Genomic DNA, 21,422 nt, shown 5'->3' with positions numbered 1-21,422 from the left:
CTCGGTGAGTACAGAGGGATTTTCAAAGCGTTTGGCCATAAAAGAGGGTTCATTACCAACTTTATTTAGAACAACGAGCATCTCTGAATCACAACGCGAAGTATGATTATGAAGTTATGTGTCTGTTTTCTCCCGAGTGTCTTATCAGTATGTGTGCTGTCTGCAGCCTGTCTGCGCTGATCGTCATTTACAAACACGTCATTAAAATGAAGTGTAACTCCGTGAATACTCAACGAAGAGACATGAGAGAGATATCTATAGAAAGCTTGACATGTCTACTTTAAAACTAAACAAGTGCTGCTGAAAACAGAAATTCTGTGATAAAGTAATCCATATGAAAAGAACGTGATGTCCGTTTTTCACGTCTCCCTTCATTATATCTGTAACGGCTCTGATTATACCTAATGTGACCACGCCCCCGCGCTGAACGCGCTATTCAGATTCAAACTGAAGCGCGCGGCTTGAATACACCCACACAGAAGAAAAAGCAGCGAGACTATTCAAGTTTTTTATTTTACTGTTTGCTTCGCAATGAGAGGAATAAGACATAATTCACCCCAAACAGATGCTAACGCAGTGTTTACCGTGGAGGTGTGTGCGGAACAACCAATCCAAACCTGACTATGTTAGTTGACCAATCAGAACACAGTATGCTACCGAAAGGTGGGGTTTAAGGAAACTGAATCTTTTGAACAGCTTCGCGCGAACCGTTTGGGGATCTCTGAGAATTGAGGTAATTTTAAAATGATATTTTGACAAAATGACAATGTTTTTTAACCTTGGATGGATTTAAACCTAATGTACAGGACTTATAAACAGTGATAGGAAGCTTAGAATTTTCCTCTTACTGGCTCTTTAAATCAAGGTTATTGAACTGCTGGATTTTAAACATTCTTTCAAAAATCCATCAATACAAAAATTTTTTATTTTATTTTTTTTACCATTCACTAGAGGAAATTAATACTAAGAAAGACCAGCCTGAAAGGTTACAAATATATATTTATTTATTGTTCCAAACCCATAGAAGCACTGCAACAGTAGAACATATAACTTGGGCAATACATTTCAGTCTTCTAGTCAAATCAAGGCACCATTATTTATATACTGTAGCGCTTTTTACAATGCAGATTTTGTCAAAGCAGCTTTATAGTATTACACAAGGAAATAGTGTAAAGACATTTAATAACTTTATGGGAAAAAATGTAGAACATTTACACATAAAGCAGTGACATTTAAAGTTGTACATACAGTATTGTGACATATTGTGAAACAAACTATCAAAAATGGCAAAAAGTAGGACGGGGACTAAACTATGCTTAAGCTGTTGATAGGATGGAGATCTGAAATCGCTGGATTGTAAGAACGGGCCTGTGTTTAAGCAGACTAAATGATTGGAACAGCCCAGTTATATCATCAGAGAGATCAATGATTAAACATATGGATCTGTTGTTTATAATAAAATCATTTAATATGTAATAGAAAATAGACAGGATGAGTTTACATTTCATGCTTTATTGTTATTGAAAGTTATTAAAAGCCAACCTGCACCATAGTTCCATATTTTATTTTTTGAGAGCATATTTGATATGAGTCTTGGTCTGAAACAAGTTTAGTACGCTAAAAAAATAAAAAGTTTCAAAATAGGGTTTTCGTAGCAATGCAATATAATAATTTTTTTAGGTTCCTCAACAACCTTTCTGTAAAAAGTTCTTAAAATAACTATATTATTTTACTATTATATATTTTCCTATTGTCATAGTATGAAGAACATTTGAATAATCTAATTTTTTTTCTACTGTAAAGAGTTCTATGGAAAGGTTCCATAGATATAAAAGATTCTTAATGGAACCAAAGACCAAGGCTTTAGATGGAAATTAGAGTAAAATGTCTCTAATGTAAGGGATTTTGAACTGTGCACTGGCTTTGTCAAGCCTGCAAAGTAAGTGTTACAGAATTCACTGTCATAAGTAGATGAAGTAAAAATGACAGTTTTCCTTTTTCATTTCTCCAGAAGACAACAAATTCAGTGAGGCATCGGCAGTGCTGTTCACATGGATCGACAGAGGCGAGGTGAACCGACGCTCAGCGAACCATTTCTACTCCATGATCCAGTCAGCGAACAGCCATGTGCGGCGCCTAATGAACGAGAAAGCTCAGCACGAGGAGGAGATGGAGCTAGCCAAAGAACACTTCAAGAATTCCCTGCTTGCCATCCTCACACAATGTAAGATACCTCCTGCCTTCACTGTTTGTATCCCAACTGGCTACTATGAGATTTTCATCTAGTGTTGCCATGACAACCGCTCATCCTTTGTACCGAGCAAGATGATATAGCTGTCCTTAAGTGGGCTCAGTCTCTGATCTGATTGTAGGAATTTTCTCGCTCATCTTGATATGACTGTACTGCCAGTAGGAGTGTATTTGTATGTCCAGAACTACCATATATGTTACATTGCTCTTAACTGTAACAGGCAAGACATGGGCTCTGTTCCAAAACCTAGAGAGCTGCCTACATAGGCAGCATTATAAGGCATCATAGATGAGGTTATAAAAGGTAGGCATTATAAAAGCCAATACATATGTCCTTCACGAAAGAGATAATGCCATGATACATTGAGACAAAATCCATCTTAAGCTGCATGACATTTATCTTTGCTCTGTGATATTTCATGTTCGAAACCCAGTCATTTCCATAGAAATAGAAACTGCATGGCTAATGTAGCTAAAGTTATCATTGTCTCTGATTGTATTCACAGAGAACAGAACTATGTCATCATACGGGCCTTAAAGGGATATAGTTCACCTAAAAAAAAAAATATATATATGTTTATCCCCCAGGGCATCTAAGATGTAGGTGACTTAGTTTCTTCAGTAGAACACAAACCAAGATTTTTAGCAAGATTTTCACGCAATGTCCGAACTGTTAGAATTTTCCTGAGCTTACCTCCTGTGCATGTTCTCTAACTGACGTGTGTGGCGTTTTCTTCTTCGTATTGCTTTACGGCGGATCACAGACTTATAAGTGCATTACTGCCACCTATCTCTCAAATTGACCATTGACACTCTATCTACAGTCTAATTTAGGAGTGTCATTGGTCCATTTAAAGGAGATAGGTGGCGGTAATGCACGTTTAGGTCTGCAGTCCAACATAAAGCAAGAAAGAAGATGAAGACGACTCACGTGCCTGCTGCTGAGAATGCACTCAGGAGAGTTCGAACAGTTCAGACATTGTGTGAATCAAATGGCTAAATGGTAGCCTACCACTCAAGCCCAAAAATAACCACACCATTATTATACACAATACAGTAAGATTACTAATTATGAGATGGTATGAAAACATTGTGGGAATTTTTTTTTAAATGTTTCTAAAGCAAATGTCTAGTAACTTTAGGACATTAAAATATCTATCTATCTTGTTGTGATTATAAGATTATTAAAGGTTACAAAACATATCAAGAACTTCCATCAAGTATAAATAACGTAAGGACATTTTAAGAATGTTGTTCTAAGAATGTTTTCTCTGAACATTGAGAATGTCCTTTAAGAACGTATAATAACATAATAATGACATTACCAGAATGTTGTTCTAAGAACGCTTTCTCGCAACATTTTGAAAATGTATATCAAATATTAGTCTCAGCCTGGACGTCTGATGCATACTGAACACAAAATTATGCATTATTTCCGATGCTTATCAAGATCAACTAAATGCAGGCTAAAAATATGTAAAGTTTGTCCATGAGTTTTACACAACGTTCTGTTTTTGTGAAGAAAAAAACCCCCTAAACATTACGCAGCACAAAACGAAACGTGATTGGGTGCTTTAACTGTCAGTCATATGGGCTGTAGTAGGTGGTGCATGGCTATTCAAAGCGGCCAAGGTTCCCAGACCTTCTGCCGTCAGTGTGCACAAAACTAATCAAATATTAACAAGAATGTTCCATCAACATTATTTTAGGAATGTTTTGTCCCAACAATTTATTTAATTTAATCACATATACTAGAACATAGTGTAACAAGTTCTGATTTTGTGTTTATTTTGTTGTAAACTTAGGAAAATGCTAACGGCAGAAACAATTATGTGTCGCACTATTTCAGTTTGGATGCTGTTAGAAAGCAAGGCAGCTCACTAGTCATGGAACAGAGCCACAGTGTTTCCTACACAGGTCACAAGACATCACTGCATATATACAGTACAAAAAAGCACACTAGTAGATATGATTGCATTGAGACCTAGCTGCCTATGTCAGTTTGACTCTAGCCATAGCCCATAGAAGGGCCCTGGGTAAGTACAGTCTCAGCTCAGTGGAAGCACTCTGACCAAATAGCAGATGTGGAGATGTTCAACTTAACTTAAAGGTAGGCCAACACCAGATTCACTCATCTTTATTTGGGGCCCGGACAGGTGAGAAGCCAATATCCCAGCTCAAACAAAGAAATGTAATTTGCTTGAATGAATATGTGTGATGGCAGCTTGACAGAAAGACTTTGTGACACCATTTGTGCATGAAAACTAAGAAAAGAAAATGTATTTAAGAGTTGTAATAGGCTAAAAAAGATGATCACATAATTGTTTACTAAACTGTAGACTTGGTCAAATTAATAAATAGCAGGCAACAGTTTACAATTGGTCCAAACCTCAATCCTAATGCAAATCCAACATCTAATGCCAAAATAAAAACTGCACACATACCCATTTTGAGCTAAAACCTCAATCAATGTTTGACATCAAACACTCAGTACTTTATTAGTGTTTCTCCAGCAAATCCATCATTGTAGACTGTTGCCTTCCTCAGTCCTAAGGAATTGAAACAGCAGCTAATGAGATGTAAGTACAACAGACACAATCAGGGGCCTCTCAGAGAAGTGTTGCGAGGGTCCTGATGCGTCTGACTGCTGGCGCAGATACGGAGCTCTACATAAATGGCTTGTCTTGTCTGACTTCCTTATCCACCAAAGTTGAGCAGATTACGGCTGTGTTCACCGCTGCCACCAGGCAAAAGGCATGGGACCATTTCTCAAAAGCGCAGCGCAAGAACATAGACATTTGGCGAAAGCAGTGCGAGGTTGGTATCTCTTCTCCCCTTTCGTCATGCTGACTCTACATAAGGGGGTCTCAAACTATGGGCCAAGCTTTGTCATTGCAAACAAATGTTCAGTATACCCCGTTGAAAACAAACAAAAGAACTAATAAACAGTATATGCTGGTTTGGTATGTTTTGAAGCATGGCAGTAAGTTGAGCAGATTTATAAGCTGGTTCTTACTTGGTCATGAGCTGGTTTAAGCTGGTTATGAGCTGGTCCTGATTAGGAGTTAGTTGCTTAGAACCGCCTTAGGACCAGCTCATAACCAGCACATGACCAGCTTAAACCAGTTTATAACCAGCTTAAACCAGCTGTCATGCTTCAAAACATACCTAACCAGCAAAGTACAAAGTATTGCATTGAAATTTACTATATATTATATACGTATTTCAAATCTGTGGATGTAAAAACGTTGGTTCTCTGAAGCAGAACACCAGCTTGCAAGTGCCCCCCAGGTAATGTAGTTTGAGACCCCTGCTGTACATGGTACACTGACACAGCAACTCTTTATATGGCAGTGTATCTTGTGGCTTTTCATTGTACAGACTTGTGGGCCCCTCACACAGCAAAAAGCATCCCGTTTTTCTAGCCTCTGCTCTTTCGTGCGGCAGAGCTCTCTTTGAAATTGCCACCTAGAAATAACCTCCATTGCTGCCATGGCAACAGATACTGGCAGGATTATAATGATGCTCATCAGTGATTAGCCTGAATTAATTGTTAATAACTCATCCAATTTGAATTAGGTCTCTATGGGGAAGGAAAAGTGAGGTGCGTGTTAACTCATAATGTGCCTGTATTAGAAATCCCTGAATTCTCTGGAATGCACAATATGGAGTTTCCATATTCAGAATATGGAATGTCACCGGATGTTAGTGCAAATAGAATACTCAGTGAACCTGAAATATAAAAATCCCTCGCTGGTGATAGAATCCAGCTGCAGTCTCTCCTCCAGCCATCTGACTTTTTCCACGACTGTATATCATGAGCAGTGATGTGAGGCCCAAAACCTAGTCTTAGAAATACACTGACTGTATTGATTAATTGCTTTAAGTCAAGTCTATGAAAGGATTCCATTTCAGTTCACAGTCGCCAAGAGGTAAGACATCAGCATTGTGGAAGAGTCTCTGGTGCTGTGAGAAGTGAAAGCCAGTCAAGATGCCACCCCTGTGAAAAGTTGATTTTATTGTTGTTATTTCTTACTTTTCTTAAAGAAATTTCTGCTGTCACAGTGGGAAATTACCATTAAATAATATTTAAGAGGATATTTAAACAGAAAAACAATTATGAGTCCATGACATATGTAACGTGACAAAACATAGAAAGATATTTAATTGTTTACTCAACATTCAGAAAATATGATATTGGGATTTTAGTTTGGAAAATTACAAATTCTGACTTAAAATATTATTATGGACAACTTGTCTCAATATCCCTTATTCTTTTGGCTAGAAATGGCTCTAAGTCAATGCAGTCTTTATAAGAAGTGTTATAAAAACCTTACTGGTTTTTCCAGAATGCTTGGAAACACCACTGGAAAAGTAACGGATATTCGTTGGTCAGAAGGTGCGGGAACCCTGTAAAACAAAATTGTGAGAATTAAAGAGAAATATAATATTAGAAACAACCCAGAGCTCAACCTGTATTCCTCTGATACTACAGCTTTCAAGAAACAGATGAAAGATCACGCAACACAGTACTAGAGTTAAATGTATTCAATCACAGATAAAGCAAAGCTCAAATGCGCTCCCTTTATAGAGTCAGATCTGCAAGATTTCACAGTGGTGGCATTAAACGTCCTTTGTGCTGATCCCTATAATGGCTATCAGAGGATCAGTGGGCTTGGAAGTTTGTGTAATGTGATTGTTACGCTCCATTTTCAGACCTAGACAAATGAACTTTCACTATTGCACGGCAGAGCCTCTGGGTTGTATTTTTAAGTTAAGAAATCAATCACCAGGGCCTGTGCTTGCCAAATCATTGCCTGTTTTTCATCCTGTCAAAAGTTTCCACATTAAATTAGAGTATTATTAAAGTAGACCTGCTGAAAGAAAACATTTCATTGATATGTGTGATTGCGTATATGTTACTGCCACATTTACACAGCAAATGGAAGTATAAAAGTGTGTCCTTGTAAAACTACTCAGAGCAGAGGGAATGTTAATGTGTGCAAAATGTAATCTTTAATCATTGAAGGTCTCGGACAGAAGCCAGTAATGAGACGTGTGTTTGTGTGTGTGTGTGTGTGTGTGTTCGTTTGATTTCTGTGTGGTGCTCCATTAGGAGCTGAGAAATGCTCACAGTGAAGAGATCATGGGAATACGAAGAGAAGAGGAAATGGAGATGTCAGATGAAGACCTGGAAGAAAACCCCTGCAAAAAGATGAGAATGGAGGACACGGGTAGGCCTGATCAGCCACTGATTATCATTGTCATGATTCATTGGGATACCAGAGGCAGGGACTGACTGTGGCTAAAAACAGCCCTAGATTTGATGGCCTTAACATCTAGTTCATACACACCGGTTAGGACTGTACAGTGCATTTAAAACAAACATTCTTCAGTAAAGGTCATTGTTAATTAAGAGGAACATGTAATTCTGTGCCAAAGAGACCTTTGTGCAATGTCTATATAATCGTGATTAATTTTAGGGTTCAACAATAAATATTTTTTTTTCTTTCTACTGACCAAAAAATAAAATAAATAGATAAATAAAATAAATAAATACATGCATAGAAAATATTTGGTTAAGGAATTTATTTTTTAAATGTTTTTGAAAGAAAACTATTGTGCTTATCTAGGCTGCATTAATTTAATCTAAACAGTACAGTAAAATACAGTAACAGTGTGAAATTGTGAATTTAAAATAAATGTTTTGACTGAATATATCATCAATATTATTTTATAATTTATTCACCTGAAGCAAATCTGTTTACTTCTTTTTTACAGAAATCACTCTAACATGCTGATTTTATCATTATCAGTCACCATACATTTCTATACGATCATTTCATCAATTTAATGTGTCTTTTCTGAATAGAAATAATCATATATTAAAAAAAAAATCTTACTGATATCACAATTTTTTTGAACAGTAGTGTATATAAAAAAAAAAATAATAATTCATAAATAAATAAGAATTTGTGAAAAAGACAAATCAGTGTTTTTCCCACCAGCCCTCTACCATATTATTTATTTAATTTGCAACAATAGCAGGAAAATTACAGCCATAAAGAAACACAATGCTGGAAAAACATGGCAAATGCTGCAAAACTGATTTGTTTATAATTTTTACATCATTCTTCCTGATGCTTTCAAAGCTACGGTATCACAATTTCACATAACTTCAATAATACATCATCTGTTTCTGCCAGTTAAACATCACAAACCAATGCAGTTTTTATCTGCAAAGCATTGAAACACATTTACAAGATCAGTGGATGTAAGAGGTAAGTGAAGTCTGAGCACAGCTCTGGTCCTGCAGGACATAACAGGGACATTATATTGTATAAAATATTCATAAACACTGTAAATAATCATTCACCGTCAGTTCATAATACCTAATGGATTAACTAATGAATGGAATCTTCATAAAGTGTCATGTTCATTTTCAGATAGTGACTGTTAAGTGTCTTGTTAAAAATAATTCCCAATCGATTCTTAATTTAATGCAAAATAAATCAACTTGGTTTAATGTGAAACACAATCCTCTGTTAGTCGCAATCAAATCAGCTCCTCCGTGACCACTTGTTTTTTTATTAGCTTTATTCAAACAGAGCGATCACATCCTTCAGATAACCTTGAGTACAACAGCATTTGTGCTGAGATATCAACGTGAATGATTACACTCTCCCTTCTGCATGTATCCCACAGCAAATCTGATTATGAATGATATTGCTTCAGCAGAGAACAGCGGCAGGAAGTGTCAGGGGATTCTGAGCTCAGCGATATTTCATGACCTGTCACAGCACACAAGCTCTGGCTCAATAAAAGTATTATTTTCAGTGGCAGGTAGGAATATCTAATGGTTGAGAATATCTAACTGTTGACACAGCACAGTGACCAAGTTGTTATGCAAACTTCACCATCGATTTCGGCTCTCAATCATAATGATTGCTCTAAAGCCTTCCTCGTATATGCTGATCCAACCAGACGGATTGATGTGAGAACTTGTCTTATATGATGCATATTAGATCACACGATAGATCATATGTTGCACCCTACTAGAAGAAACAAAGGTCAGTGAGAACTACTTAAGGTGGTTGAACTAGTCAACAAGTTTAAGCTAGGACAGTTAACTATAGCTCATTCAGGCACAAAAGTGTAAATTCATCTTATCTATGCAACAGATGAGATAAAGACCTTCATCCAAGCTAACTTCCTGTCTCTTTCTCTTCCTTCTTGTCTGAGAGCAGTGCTGTCTGCGCAGACGTGTGCTCTGCGGGAGGAAAACGACAGTCTGCGCTGGCAGCTGGATGCTTACAGGAACGAGGTGGAGCTGCTGAAGAAGGAGCAGGGCAAGATGTACCGAACCGAGGAGGATCACACGCAGGAACAACAGCTGCACTTCCTGCAGCAGACCATGCAGAACATGCAGCAGGTAATACACACATCTGAGTGTTCAGCCTCAAGCTGGTTTTGCAACAGAAGTAACACTTTAGATTAGGGAACACCATTCAGCATTAACTAGTTGTAAATCTGGGAGATGGTTTGCTGTCTCAGACGGAGTACAGAAGTGAACTGAAATTGAGCGGAAGTACGAAGTCTGACATCAGGCTATGATTTTTTAGGGTCTTAATGAAATGTCTCTAGTGTGAATCAACAATCATGGAAAGGCTTTGGTCTGTGTCTCGTCACACAGACAGGCATCTGAGATGGCCCCTTTAAAACATAAAATTAAAAAGAGCTTAGCAATAAGACAGTTGTATTTAAGAGACAAGCTGCTGATATTTGCTGTACATCATAAACCTGAAAAAGTTGGCAAAACTGAAAAAAATTATTTTTGTATTTAAAATTTGAATTGCTTATAATTTTTAAATACAGTAAGCTATCAGCTATAATTTTACTATAAGATTATCTTGTTATCTCATCTTGAACCTTCTTGTTATTGTAAACTAATTCAATAAATGCTAACTTGCTAAGTAGTAACACGATGCATTGCCTAGTATAGCAAATGCTGAATGATTAAGATAATATGGGATATAACAACTGTTTTTAAACTAAACTCATGCTCCACTTGTAACTATGATGGTAACCCGCTAAGAAGCAGAAACTTTTTCTAAATAGCATGGTAAAACATTTAACATTACTAAATCTCCCACTTAACATTAATCTTGCACACACACACTAAATTAATTTGAGCATTTACTCACCCTTTCAAGTATTTACGCTTTCTACGGCTTCATTTATTTGATCAAAAATACAGTAAAAGCTGTAGTATTGTGGAATAATATTACATTGTAAAAAAACGCAATGCAAAAATGCAAAGCTGAATTTTCAGCATCATTACTCCAGAAATCATTCTAATATGCTGACTTGCTGCTCAAGATACATTTATAGAGATCAGTGCTGAAAACAATGAATACTTGCTGAATAAAAGTGTTAAATTATTTAAAAAATAAATAAATACGACTTTGAATGGTAATGCACTCTCTCAGCAGGTGGGTGTTAACTTCCTGCTGACACAGCTGTCTGTTCTAACATGAAGCATGTTTGATATTATTGTCCAGTATTTGAGGCGGACTCATGACTAATCAAATGACCAATCAGATCAAAACCTTTTTTTCATTCTGTTTTTTATTTTATTTTATTTTTTATTCCAAGTGAAGCTGTGGGACATGTTTGTCCCTTGTTTATCGCACACAGTTAACTCAATCTCAGTCGACATTGGAGAAAAATCACACCATTGCATTATTCATGTTTAAGGGATGGCTGAGATTAAAGAGCCTCCTAGTGTCTTCTCCTGACACATTTAAACATACGAAAAGATCAGTGCGTAAGTGTTCAGTATGCTCTCACGTCAGCGCTCCATCTGCAGCACAAACACTCACACCTCCATTAATTATGTTCTCCATTAATACTTCATGACGCAGACTGTCATAGTGCAGCCATTAGCACCGGCTCCGGTGAGATCTCTCTCTCTCTCTCTCTCTCTCTCTTTCATTTTACATTTCTACAGTTGCTTTGAAGGCTTTTATGTACAAGATCAATACTAATGTAAGAAATGAGCATCCTTTTTGTGGAAAGAGAGAGATGATGTTCAGGTCTATATAGAGTGCAGTGGACTGTCATTACTTAATTTAATGGATGGAGAACTTTTTCATTACACAAAAGTTTTAGTTCTAAACTTGTTTTATGTCTGTACATTGATCAAAAGAGACTGTAAAAACTTATACATTGATACAAAAAAAAACTATTTAAAATGTAACATTTTCAACATTGATAATAATAATAATAAATGTTTCTTGAGAACCAAACCAGCATATTAGAGAGATTTCTAAAGGATCACCTGACACTGAAAACTGAAGAAATTATGCAAGAATTTCAGCTTTGCATCACAGGAATAAACTACGGTGCTTGAAATTTGTAATTATATTTCACAATATTAGAGTTTTTTAACTTTGACTTATAATCTTATCAACCTGGAATGTTTGAAGAGTTTAGTATTTTAGCCACACTTTATTTTAAGATCCTTACTATTAACAAACCTTTAACTATGACTTCTGCCTCAATAAACTCCTAATTTGATACTTATTAATAAAGTTATTAATGCTTATTAATAATATTTAGTAAGGTAGTTGCTAAGTTTAGGACTAGGGATCTAGAATATGGTCATGCAGAATATGTGCTTTATACGTACTAATAAACAGCTTCTATGTTAATAAACTTCATGCTAATAAGCAACTATAAAAAATGTTCCCTATATAGAAGTGTTACCTGTATTTTTAAGTGAAGCAGAACATCGAACAAGCTAAATGGAGAACAAGATTGTATTTGCTGAAAATGGAAAAGATTGAATCGTGAAAAGTGCAAGAATGGATGTTGTTATTGATTTCTGTGAGCATGGTTTAGGGGTAACAACTTTCATTTTAAAATTCCATTCTTATCCTTTTCATTTCAATAAATGCTATAAAAAGCTATAACCACATGAACTTTTGAACGGACATACGAGTCTGACTCACCCCACCTCCTCTTTGTGATCTTTGTCATTTGCAGTGCAGTGATGTTTGTGTGGTGTTTGTTTATGAGGGCTCCACACGGCCCCACACGCTGCTCATCGCTCCAGCCATCTGCTCTCTGTTGCTCACGATGCTGTTTGTCTCCACAGCAACTGCTTCGGCTCCAGGAAGAGCTGAAAGGGAAGGAGCTGGAGCTGGAGCAGGCCAGAGATGAGCAGCACTACCTAGAGGGAGAGGTCCTCAGCCTCAGGGAAAAGGTGGGACAGACTTCATGGCCAGATTGCCAAATAATCTGCATTTCCATATGCATTATAGTGTTTTTTTTTTTTGTTTTTTTCTTTTACAATAAAATTAGAAGAAAAAACAACCTATGACTTACGTAACTGATCAGAAATTGTAGTCATAGACAACAGCATTTAACTAAAAGTTATTGCTTTTTTTATTATATTAACAAATACACCCTAAAGATAAATATTTTTAGCAAAAAATAAAGAAAGTATGCAGCAGTAGGCATAAGTCTTTTGAGTTATGAAAACTTATCAAACTAACTAATACAACTGGGGTTTACCAACATACTGCATTGACTTAGAAGTTTTTTTTTCTGCTTCCAACTAAACTTTAACTAAATGTTGGCCCTGGAACTAATTAATCTTATATGTATCAGTTTAAAATGAACAGCAGGAAAAGCATTTTTAGAGTGAATTATAATATAATTTAGTATAGCTCTACAAAAAAGAAGACATGAAACTGTCATGTCTGTTATATATCACAAAAGTGGGGAAATTGGGTGAAAAACATGTCATTGAAGAATGTATTTATTTCAGTTTATCATTACGTTTTAACCTTCTCTATATTTTTCCCTTTTTTGCATCAAAATATAAAGACTATAAGTGATTCATTTAACTATAATATAACGCAACACTTACTTTTGGCCCACGGCTCTTGATTCTGTTTTGGTCTTTCGTAGTAAAAAGTTTGGCCTCCACTGTTTTACATTATCCATCAGAATGAATCAATTCACTTGTTCGGATTTCCCACTGCTTCATTTGAGAGAAGTAGTGAACATTTTAGACGCGCTTGTTTGATCAGTTCACTCGACTGTAAAGCTTCACATGCAATACATAATTGTGTCTCTGCTCGCTGGAAAAAGTAGCCTTTAGTTACTTCCCAGCACTGGTAGGGAGTTACTGTGTAGATGGACACAAAGCCTTATGTAAGCCATTAAGAGCACTGTTCGCTTCAGATATGCTGCATTTTGGCAGTGTCTGCCTCCTCATGTGTGACAGCGGGAAGCTCTGCAGCCCGGGGTCACTTACTGTCCTCACTCCCCCTGTGCATGCAGCGAGAAACACAACTCAACATGGCAGCAGGAGCACAGGGTGCACACACACACACACACACACCTGAAAACAGAGGCACATAAACAGCAACACACACAAAAGGACCAAGACAGTTTTTGGTCTCAAGATGAATGTGCTTTGTTGTGGCTGCAGAAGGGGAACAAGGCTACACTGGAGAGCCAGGTTGTTCGTTTCTACACTAGACAATACGCAGTAACATATGCCCAATATATGAAAAAAATATATACGAGACTATATGTACTGAAAACATGTACAGTGGCCTCCAAAAAGGATTCCTCCAAAAAGGATTCTCTTGTGAAAAAGAAGTATACACATGCTTTTTAAAACAGTAGTTATTACAGAAATAATATATTTTAAAAGAATGAACTTAAGTGCAATTGAATTTAAGCCAAAACATGCTTTAATGTTATTTCTATTGAAACTTGCATGTCATTTATTTAAATGTTTATAATTACATATGTGTAATGAAGTTGCTATTTAGTATGTTTAAAATATATTAACTATAAGTAAAGTATTGTATAACAAAAATAATATAATCATGTGCTGTATTACGTTAGTTAAAAACATCTAAATAAGTGTACTTTGACAACAAAAGACAATTAAATGATTTAAAATTCATTAAAAAAAGTAAAAAATAAATAAATAAATACAAATTCAGATATGTTCAAATAAATTTGACATTTACTGATGTGAAATTTTTTAAAGTATACTTAAAGGTGGACTTATCAAATGTTGCCTGTAGATGTTAATATTTAAAAGCACCAAAACAAAGGCCCATTCCCCAACAGGACCATGCCCCTATTTTAATATCTCCGCCCCATATGTACAGTATGTGCACAATCATGGCAACGACCATCGCGGAAACAAGCGAAGATGACACACAAGCATATTCAAACAAAAGCCAAAAGAGATAAGTTGTGTGAATTGTGAAACTACAAATTTACTATACATTTATACTACTACTTATATATATTTGTATAATATATATAAATATTTGCAATTAACATGCAATTAAGTGTCAGAAAACATTACATTCATTTCACACTTTTTCATATATTAAAGTATATTATTTCCATTATAAGTCTTCTTTTACGAAGTATGCAAAAGAGTAATTTTTCAAAAGGGGTGCATTAACATTCTGCCTCTGTGGGCGCTTCATTAGTTTTTGAAAGAAAGCAACTGAAAGGTAATTTCCACAAACAAGTTGTGAAAGTAAGTTGTGACCTTTGACCTTAAAAAACGCATTCGTATCTATTGAATAGACTGTCTGTCACTTACAGCTTCTTTATCCATGTCAAATTCAAAGTGGTGTCCGCCTTGATTAAGATCTATAGAGTTGTTGTCACTGAGGACAGATGATCTGTTCTCTCTGTTGCAGAGCAGCACAACATGACACCTTATCATTTGTGCCAGTACAGACACAGGAAATAATGACCAGCCTTGTTTACCCCAATTTCCTAACAGCAGACATTGGTTTGCATGAATGTTATTTGACTGAGATAACAGGAACATCAATAGTCGAGGAGGTCCTGTGGAGCCCATACTGTATTGTGCTCCTACACAAACCCACTTGCACCAGTATTTTTAGAGCCAGATGTGGTGTGCTTCAATTTTTTATACTGCTGTGACCTTCTACAGACACCCTGGCCATAATGTATGGAATCACAAATGTGTTTCATTAACCCTTTTCACACAAGCATCCATTAAAAATGTAGTGTAAACTTGGCCCACTCAAGGCCAGACCGAGGTTTCCCAGAGGTTACACTGTCTGCAAAGCTCCTTCACAGCTGTACTGCAAAATACGATTGGGTCTGGAAGTGAGTATTTCTGTTTTTTTTTTTCTTGACAGCTGTTGAACGCCATGGAATCGGTAGACTTGTCAAACCACAACTCTGAAGGCCATGAAAAGGTAAGTCAGACTGATTCTGCGTAACGCCCAGCGTCCATCATGTCACTGACATTCACCAGTGAGATTAGTCTGCACTACCAGCACACATCAAAAGAGGCATGTGAACCGCTAACATTGCATCATCCCTTCATTTCTCTTCACACCATGAGCTCTCTGGCAGAAGTTAATTTTAGACTACTGATCTGTATGCTCTGTGAGAATATGGGCTCCCTCTGCTTTTTCTGCATAAAATAAAGACTCCCAAACTTAGGAGTGCTGCAGAGAGTCAGTAATTTAATTTCACTCCATTGATTTAACTCCATTAAATATTTCTATCTTTTAAATCTGTAAACCTATAAAATAAATAAACTCTCTGCTACTGATAACACTATAAACACTTATAAGATTTGCACGATAAACACATTTTTAATAACTGTCTGACCTCATGTTAAAGTGCTGTACAATCTACTGAGGCAGACAGTAATGTACACATATTTTAGTTTCAGTGTTATTTTAGTATCATTGAGATATTATTAAGTTTTATTCATATTCTGAATCAGTTTCTATTTTTAAATTTACAGTACCATTTTAATATTCATATTGGAGTTGTAGTAAAAAAATATTATTATTATTATTATTTTTTAAGAACTGTTGTCTGGACAACTAACAAAAATAAAAAAATTTGTATATATATTTTTTATTTCAATTAACATTTATTTTTAACGCTTGAACAAACTTAAGCTTTGACTATAATATTCACTGCAGTTTCTTTACATCCAATTATATATTTATAAATTGTGATTATACATTGCTATTCTAGAATATTGTAAGTACTGTAAGTCCTGCATTGATTTAGTCCTCCACATATTCTGTAGCTTACAGAAAAAAAAATTAAAACATAAGCACTAGACATAAAGCGAAAACAGCATCTTTATCTCTATGCATTTGACAGCGAATAGGAGATTGTTTTCTAGTCCTTTAAAGAAACATTCTTCACTTGAGACTGATCACCTAGTGTGATTTTAGAGGACTAAAAAATATGTATTTAGTCAAATTTTTAACTGATTCCACCTGTATGGAAAAAAGCTTTTTCCGTTTTTTTGGAAACCACATTCAAAATCCACTTAGCTCAAAAATCAGCGGGGGCATATCATGTCCCTTCGTTCTGAAAGGGCATGATGTAAAAGTTTTGCAAAAGTTTTCTTTCAAGAGTAACTGAATTTTTAATATATGGCTAAAGACACACGAGGACTGCTGCCTCCATTTAAATTTTCTTTTTCGCTGAAGGTTTCTAAAAATGCACAGCACAAGGATGTTTGATTTAACCTCTATGTAACTTATGGTCTGGCATCTTGAGCAGCATCTTGGAAGACGAGCCTCTTGAATGTCAATAAGCAAAGATTTCTCTGAACGCAGCAGAATGCGGTGCATCCTCAGTAAAGATTAGCAGGCATGCCCCACCAACTCAACAGTTTGCATGATCCCATCTCTCTCTTATCTGCTTTGTGAAAGATCCTCTGCATCCTGATGTGTATTTTTCCTTTGTATGCATGTGTACAGGGAGTCAATGGCACTGCGGCACTCTACCACCATCGAGAGAAGAATAACGACGCGGTCATTTGGGGTCCTTTGAGATCAGAGAAAGAGGCTCTCTTGCTCGGTAATTATTCCAACTCCGCTTCATGCCGTTTTGATCTATAAAACATCTTGAGCCGTGTGCCGAGGGGCTTGAATACCAGATGGGCTTGGAGGATTGAGTCCTAGCTTAAAAGCACAGGAGCAAGCAGGTGCACGAGCAGCCAAGCAGTTGAACGCAATGCTGTCCAGCCAGTGTTTGAAGCACTGTGATAACAATGACTAGGACAGCTCCCAGCACCTTGGCCTTTCTGTCATGTTTTTAGATGATGATCCTAAGGAGGAGCTCAGGGGAGCTGTTCTTCTTTTTGCCAGGCGCATCATTGGCCCAGAGAAGACCACATATCCTTCGCTCTACCCAATGGCTGCACAACACCGCTGCTCGCAAAGAGGACACATATACTGCACTGATGGAGTAAGGCCCTCAGCCAGAAAAGCGAAACTCATTCGAGCAGAACAAAGTGAAGGGACGGACTGAAGAACACAAATTGTTTAAGTCTCCAGGCGCTCCCGTTCTAGCTCTGAAAGGGACGTCTAATGCAGTTATTGGATTAGCTTGCTGTGCAAACATCATTTTGTATAAGCTCCCTCGGTTAGGCCATTCAAATTAGTTTGTTTGGTTAGATTTCTCGTACAAGTATGCAAAACAGATATGTTTCTCTCGGTAAGCCTGGCGCAGACATATGGAGTCGGCTCGGCTGTTCTGCATTGAATTTTAAGATCAGAGCGGACATCTCGAGACTCCCCTTCCCTCCCCAAGTGCGGCTCTTGGAAATTAGGTCTTGCGGAGGGAATTGAATGAGGTTCCTTGATAATTGGTGGCGTTACGGCATATAAATCAAGGAAATAAATATTGGCTCGGGCCCCTCAGGCAAGGCACTATATCCTGTGCCTCTGCATCAGTGCTTTACCTTTGCAGGACCTCTCTAAAGTAATCAGCTTAAGTGGGGGAGGGATGGTGCTTCTGCTCCAGGCGGCATATTTATGACTCTGCCACTGCATCTCTTGTCTTGTCTTGTAACATATGTTCATTCACAAGCCTGCTCTGCTGTCTGTCTCTCCACACAGGAATCATATCAACCTTCCTCCACGTCCACCCATTTGGAGCCAACATTGAATATCTGTGGTCTTACATCCAGAGACTTGATACAAAGGTGATTATTTGTTTTAATTCAGTGGATAGTTCACCCAAAAATGAACATTCTATCATCATTTGCTTACCCACATTACAAGACTTTGGTTAAACCTCAATGACAAAGTAACATGTGTGCATTAAGCCTGAGAGATTTGTCTCTACATTGAAAGTCATTTAAAACCAAGCCTTTGAAGATCCAAAAAGATCATAAAGGCATCATAACACTAATCCATATATGTAAATTGGGCAATTTAATCCGAGTCTTGTGAAGAGACTTTATATGATGAACAGAATTCATAGGCTTTTATTTACATATAAACACACATGCATACAGCACTTTGCATATGGTAAACAAAAGCTCATTAGCACAAACCTCATTGGTTCTTGTGCATCAGAAAATAAATGAAATTTTAATTCATTTTGACATCATGAGTGCAATGGAGTTGGTAAAATAAAAGAAAATATATATATATTTTTTGCAAGAAATCTTTTGAAATTAGTATATAATTCTAGTGTATATTTAGTAGCATATACTAATTTATTAAAATATGCTACTAGACAAAAAGCAGTAGTTTTTATTTATTTTTACATTTGGGTTCAAACAGCATCTGCCATCTTTCAAATACTTAGCAGATAAACACATTTAAAATTGAGGAAAAGGAAAAATCCTATAAAAACAGACCAAAAGTATTGATGACTTATCTTCCATGGCATTTAAAACTTTTTTCTTAATGGAAGTTTCTCTAGAATAATAATGTCCATCCCCCTAAATTATAAATACCAGCTGCCTCTGATTACAAAATCATTCAATCAATCAGATCAGCTAACTTGAAATGTATTTTCAAGAAATTCCACAAGTTTATCTTGTATCTTCAACTAATAGTAGGGAAAACAAGAAGAATTATAAACTGAAAAAACATGTTTATATACTCTGTTTATACTACAGCAACTGTTTGCCGGAAGAAAATGACAAACATACTAACAAACAAATTAGTGCCTTTAATAAATTTCTAACCGACGACGCAATGGGCAATTTTGTTTCTGTTCATGCACAAAATATTCATCATGGAGCAACAGTAACAATCTAAGTGACGCTTTGCTTTGCTCATGTCTCATTTTTCAGATCTCGGCCAGTGAACTTGAAAGACTAATGGTCCGGTTGCCCAACATGTTCAAGCAGGAGTTCAGCGGCGTTGGAGCGACACTGGAGAAACGCTGGAAGTTCTGCGGATTTGAGGCTCTTAAAACGGTGTGACTTGCAGAGCACCATGCACATACACTGAGGCTTCTGGACCTCTGGAGGACTGATCCAGAGTCAGCGACAAGAGCCAGAGCCTCACAGACACAAACAACAGGCTCTACACCCCATACCGCCTCAGATCCGAGGGCTGCCGCTCTCCAGAGGAAGTGAGACTCTACGTGCGGCGCCACATCTGATATATTTACTTGGAAAAGCTCTTTCCAGACTTCTGTACCGATTGCGTAACTTATCTGTCAGTGGCGTCGTCCCTGAAGGCTGGGAGATATCCAGGAATATCGCGCCTCTCGGTTAAAAATACGGAATACTGAATATGGGACACAGATGTGTGATAGCGGCCCTCTGCGCCCATCAAAGCCAGACTGTGTGTGAAGACGATTTCTGCTCTGAAAAATGATTTAATTCAAGGCCAAAGTGCTGGAGCTGATAGACAACAGATGCACAGCTGAAGCTCTTTGGACAGTTTGCTGTGTTTCAGGCCTTGCTTGTTGTGTAGATGATGTATGTAACTATGTAACATGCTCTTTGTGTCTTGATGCACTGTTGTTAAAGTTCTGCTTATATAAATTATGATTTTTAAAAAAATCAATTAAAAACTTTTTATCCAAAATCGGATGTAGTTAGTCGGTGCTAAATTTACTACAATATTAAAAATAAAGGTTCCAAAAGGAGGTTTTGGGTTGACCAGAGAACATTTCAGTAAACAATTCTTATTAGAACTTATTTTAAATATCTTAAAAAAAAAAAACATTTTCCATCATAAATTACCTTTTGTGGAATGGGATGGTAAAGCTTCTTTATTGGAACAAAGATGCCAATAAAGAACCTTTATTTTTAAGTGTTAATAGCGAAATTGAAAACAAAACATTTTGTTGTTGTTTTGGAAGAATTTTGTTGTAGTTTTGGACTACCAAAATTCCATAAATGTCATTCCAGTTCAACAACCTATGGGAGTGCCCAATTTGATTCAAATTCACCCTTGTGAATTGAAAGGCAACCAGTTTGTAAATTCTGGATTTTGCCCAACCCCGTTCCCGTCTGCGTCTCTAGATGTGTCAAAGCTGCCTCGTAGTGTTGTGTCTGTCATGTTTTTTTGATTCATGTCGGATAAACAACTGAATGTGGAGCAGAACTTCCTTAATCACCCAGAATATAACAAGCTGTTAATAATGAATGAGAGGGGAGGAGAATGCTGCTCTGTGTGTGTTTAATGTGATCTATTTGCTATTTACATCAGCCACTGAGATGCTGTTAGCAACATAGTAGTGCATTTGAGACCGCCTGAGCCATTTGCATTGTTGCTTGTACCATCACTGCCATTATTTGAGAGTGTTACAGTAAGGATTAATGATCATGGTTCCCTTTAATACTCATAGGGCAGCTGCACTTTTAAAGGCCCCATTTTGCTGCAAATGCAATGTTAAAGAGTGAAAAAAATCAATTATGATTTTATTAAATAAAAAAGAACTGGAACCCCTCTACCAGAGCTAGAATCTCCAATGTGTGCCTTTGCTGGCAGCCGTCATACTCCAAATGTCTTAATATTCTGTCAGAAATTCTGGGCTGCACCCATGTGTAAACATTGCAATGGCATTTTTAGCATGACTGACAAAATGTTAAAGAAAAGCTTTGGCAAAAACAAAGCAGTTGTCAGATGGATTATGAAAATCAATTGACCAGTGTTTTTAAAATGCAATTAAAAATGTTCAACGTCAAAAAAGTAGCAATATAATTAAAAAAAAGCCCTCAACCAGTCATGACTTACTATTGCTGTTCTGAACGTAATAATAGGAGCTCAGTGAGCAGAACATTTGCATTCCTGAAACTTTCTCAGTATAGAGAATGAAACAGATTAACTGTAATGAAATGGTAATACGCTCAGAGT

At 36.8% G+C, this 21,422-nt stretch overlaps 1 protein-coding gene across 2 annotated transcripts in view; it reads left to right on the top strand.

Moving 5' to 3' along the window:
• The window catches only part of enox1 (ecto-NOX disulfide-thiol exchanger 1), a 95,546-nt gene extending 75,397 nt beyond the window's left edge, over positions 1–20,149 (top strand). For both annotated transcript variants that reach the window (XM_052565552.1, XM_052565553.1), the window contains 9 exons: positions 2,012–2,224; positions 4,961–5,067; positions 7,367–7,484; positions 9,498–9,682; positions 12,410–12,517; positions 15,471–15,530; positions 17,070–17,169; positions 18,213–18,298; positions 19,403–20,149. In XM_052565552.1, coding sequence (XP_052421512.1) covers positions 2,012–2,224; positions 4,961–5,067; positions 7,367–7,484; positions 9,498–9,682; positions 12,410–12,517; positions 15,471–15,530; positions 17,070–17,169; positions 18,213–18,298; positions 19,403–19,534 — 1,109 coding nt within the window. In that variant the 3' untranslated portion in view covers positions 19,535–20,149. The remainder of the gene's footprint in view (positions 1–2,011; positions 2,225–4,960; positions 5,068–7,366; positions 7,485–9,497; positions 9,683–12,409; positions 12,518–15,470; positions 15,531–17,069; positions 17,170–18,212; positions 18,299–19,402) is intronic.
• Positions 20,150–21,422: the final 1,273 nt, after the last annotated feature.

The sequence above is a fragment of the Carassius gibelio genome, chromosome B9, assembly GCF_023724105.1.
Source record: "Carassius gibelio isolate Cgi1373 ecotype wild population from Czech Republic chromosome B9, carGib1.2-hapl.c, whole genome shotgun sequence".
In the NCBI taxonomy this organism is placed as follows: domain Eukaryota; kingdom Metazoa; phylum Chordata; class Actinopteri; order Cypriniformes; family Cyprinidae; genus Carassius; species Carassius gibelio.
The sequence above is the reverse complement of the archived record's forward strand: the minus strand, read 5'-3'. Positions and strand labels throughout refer to the sequence as shown.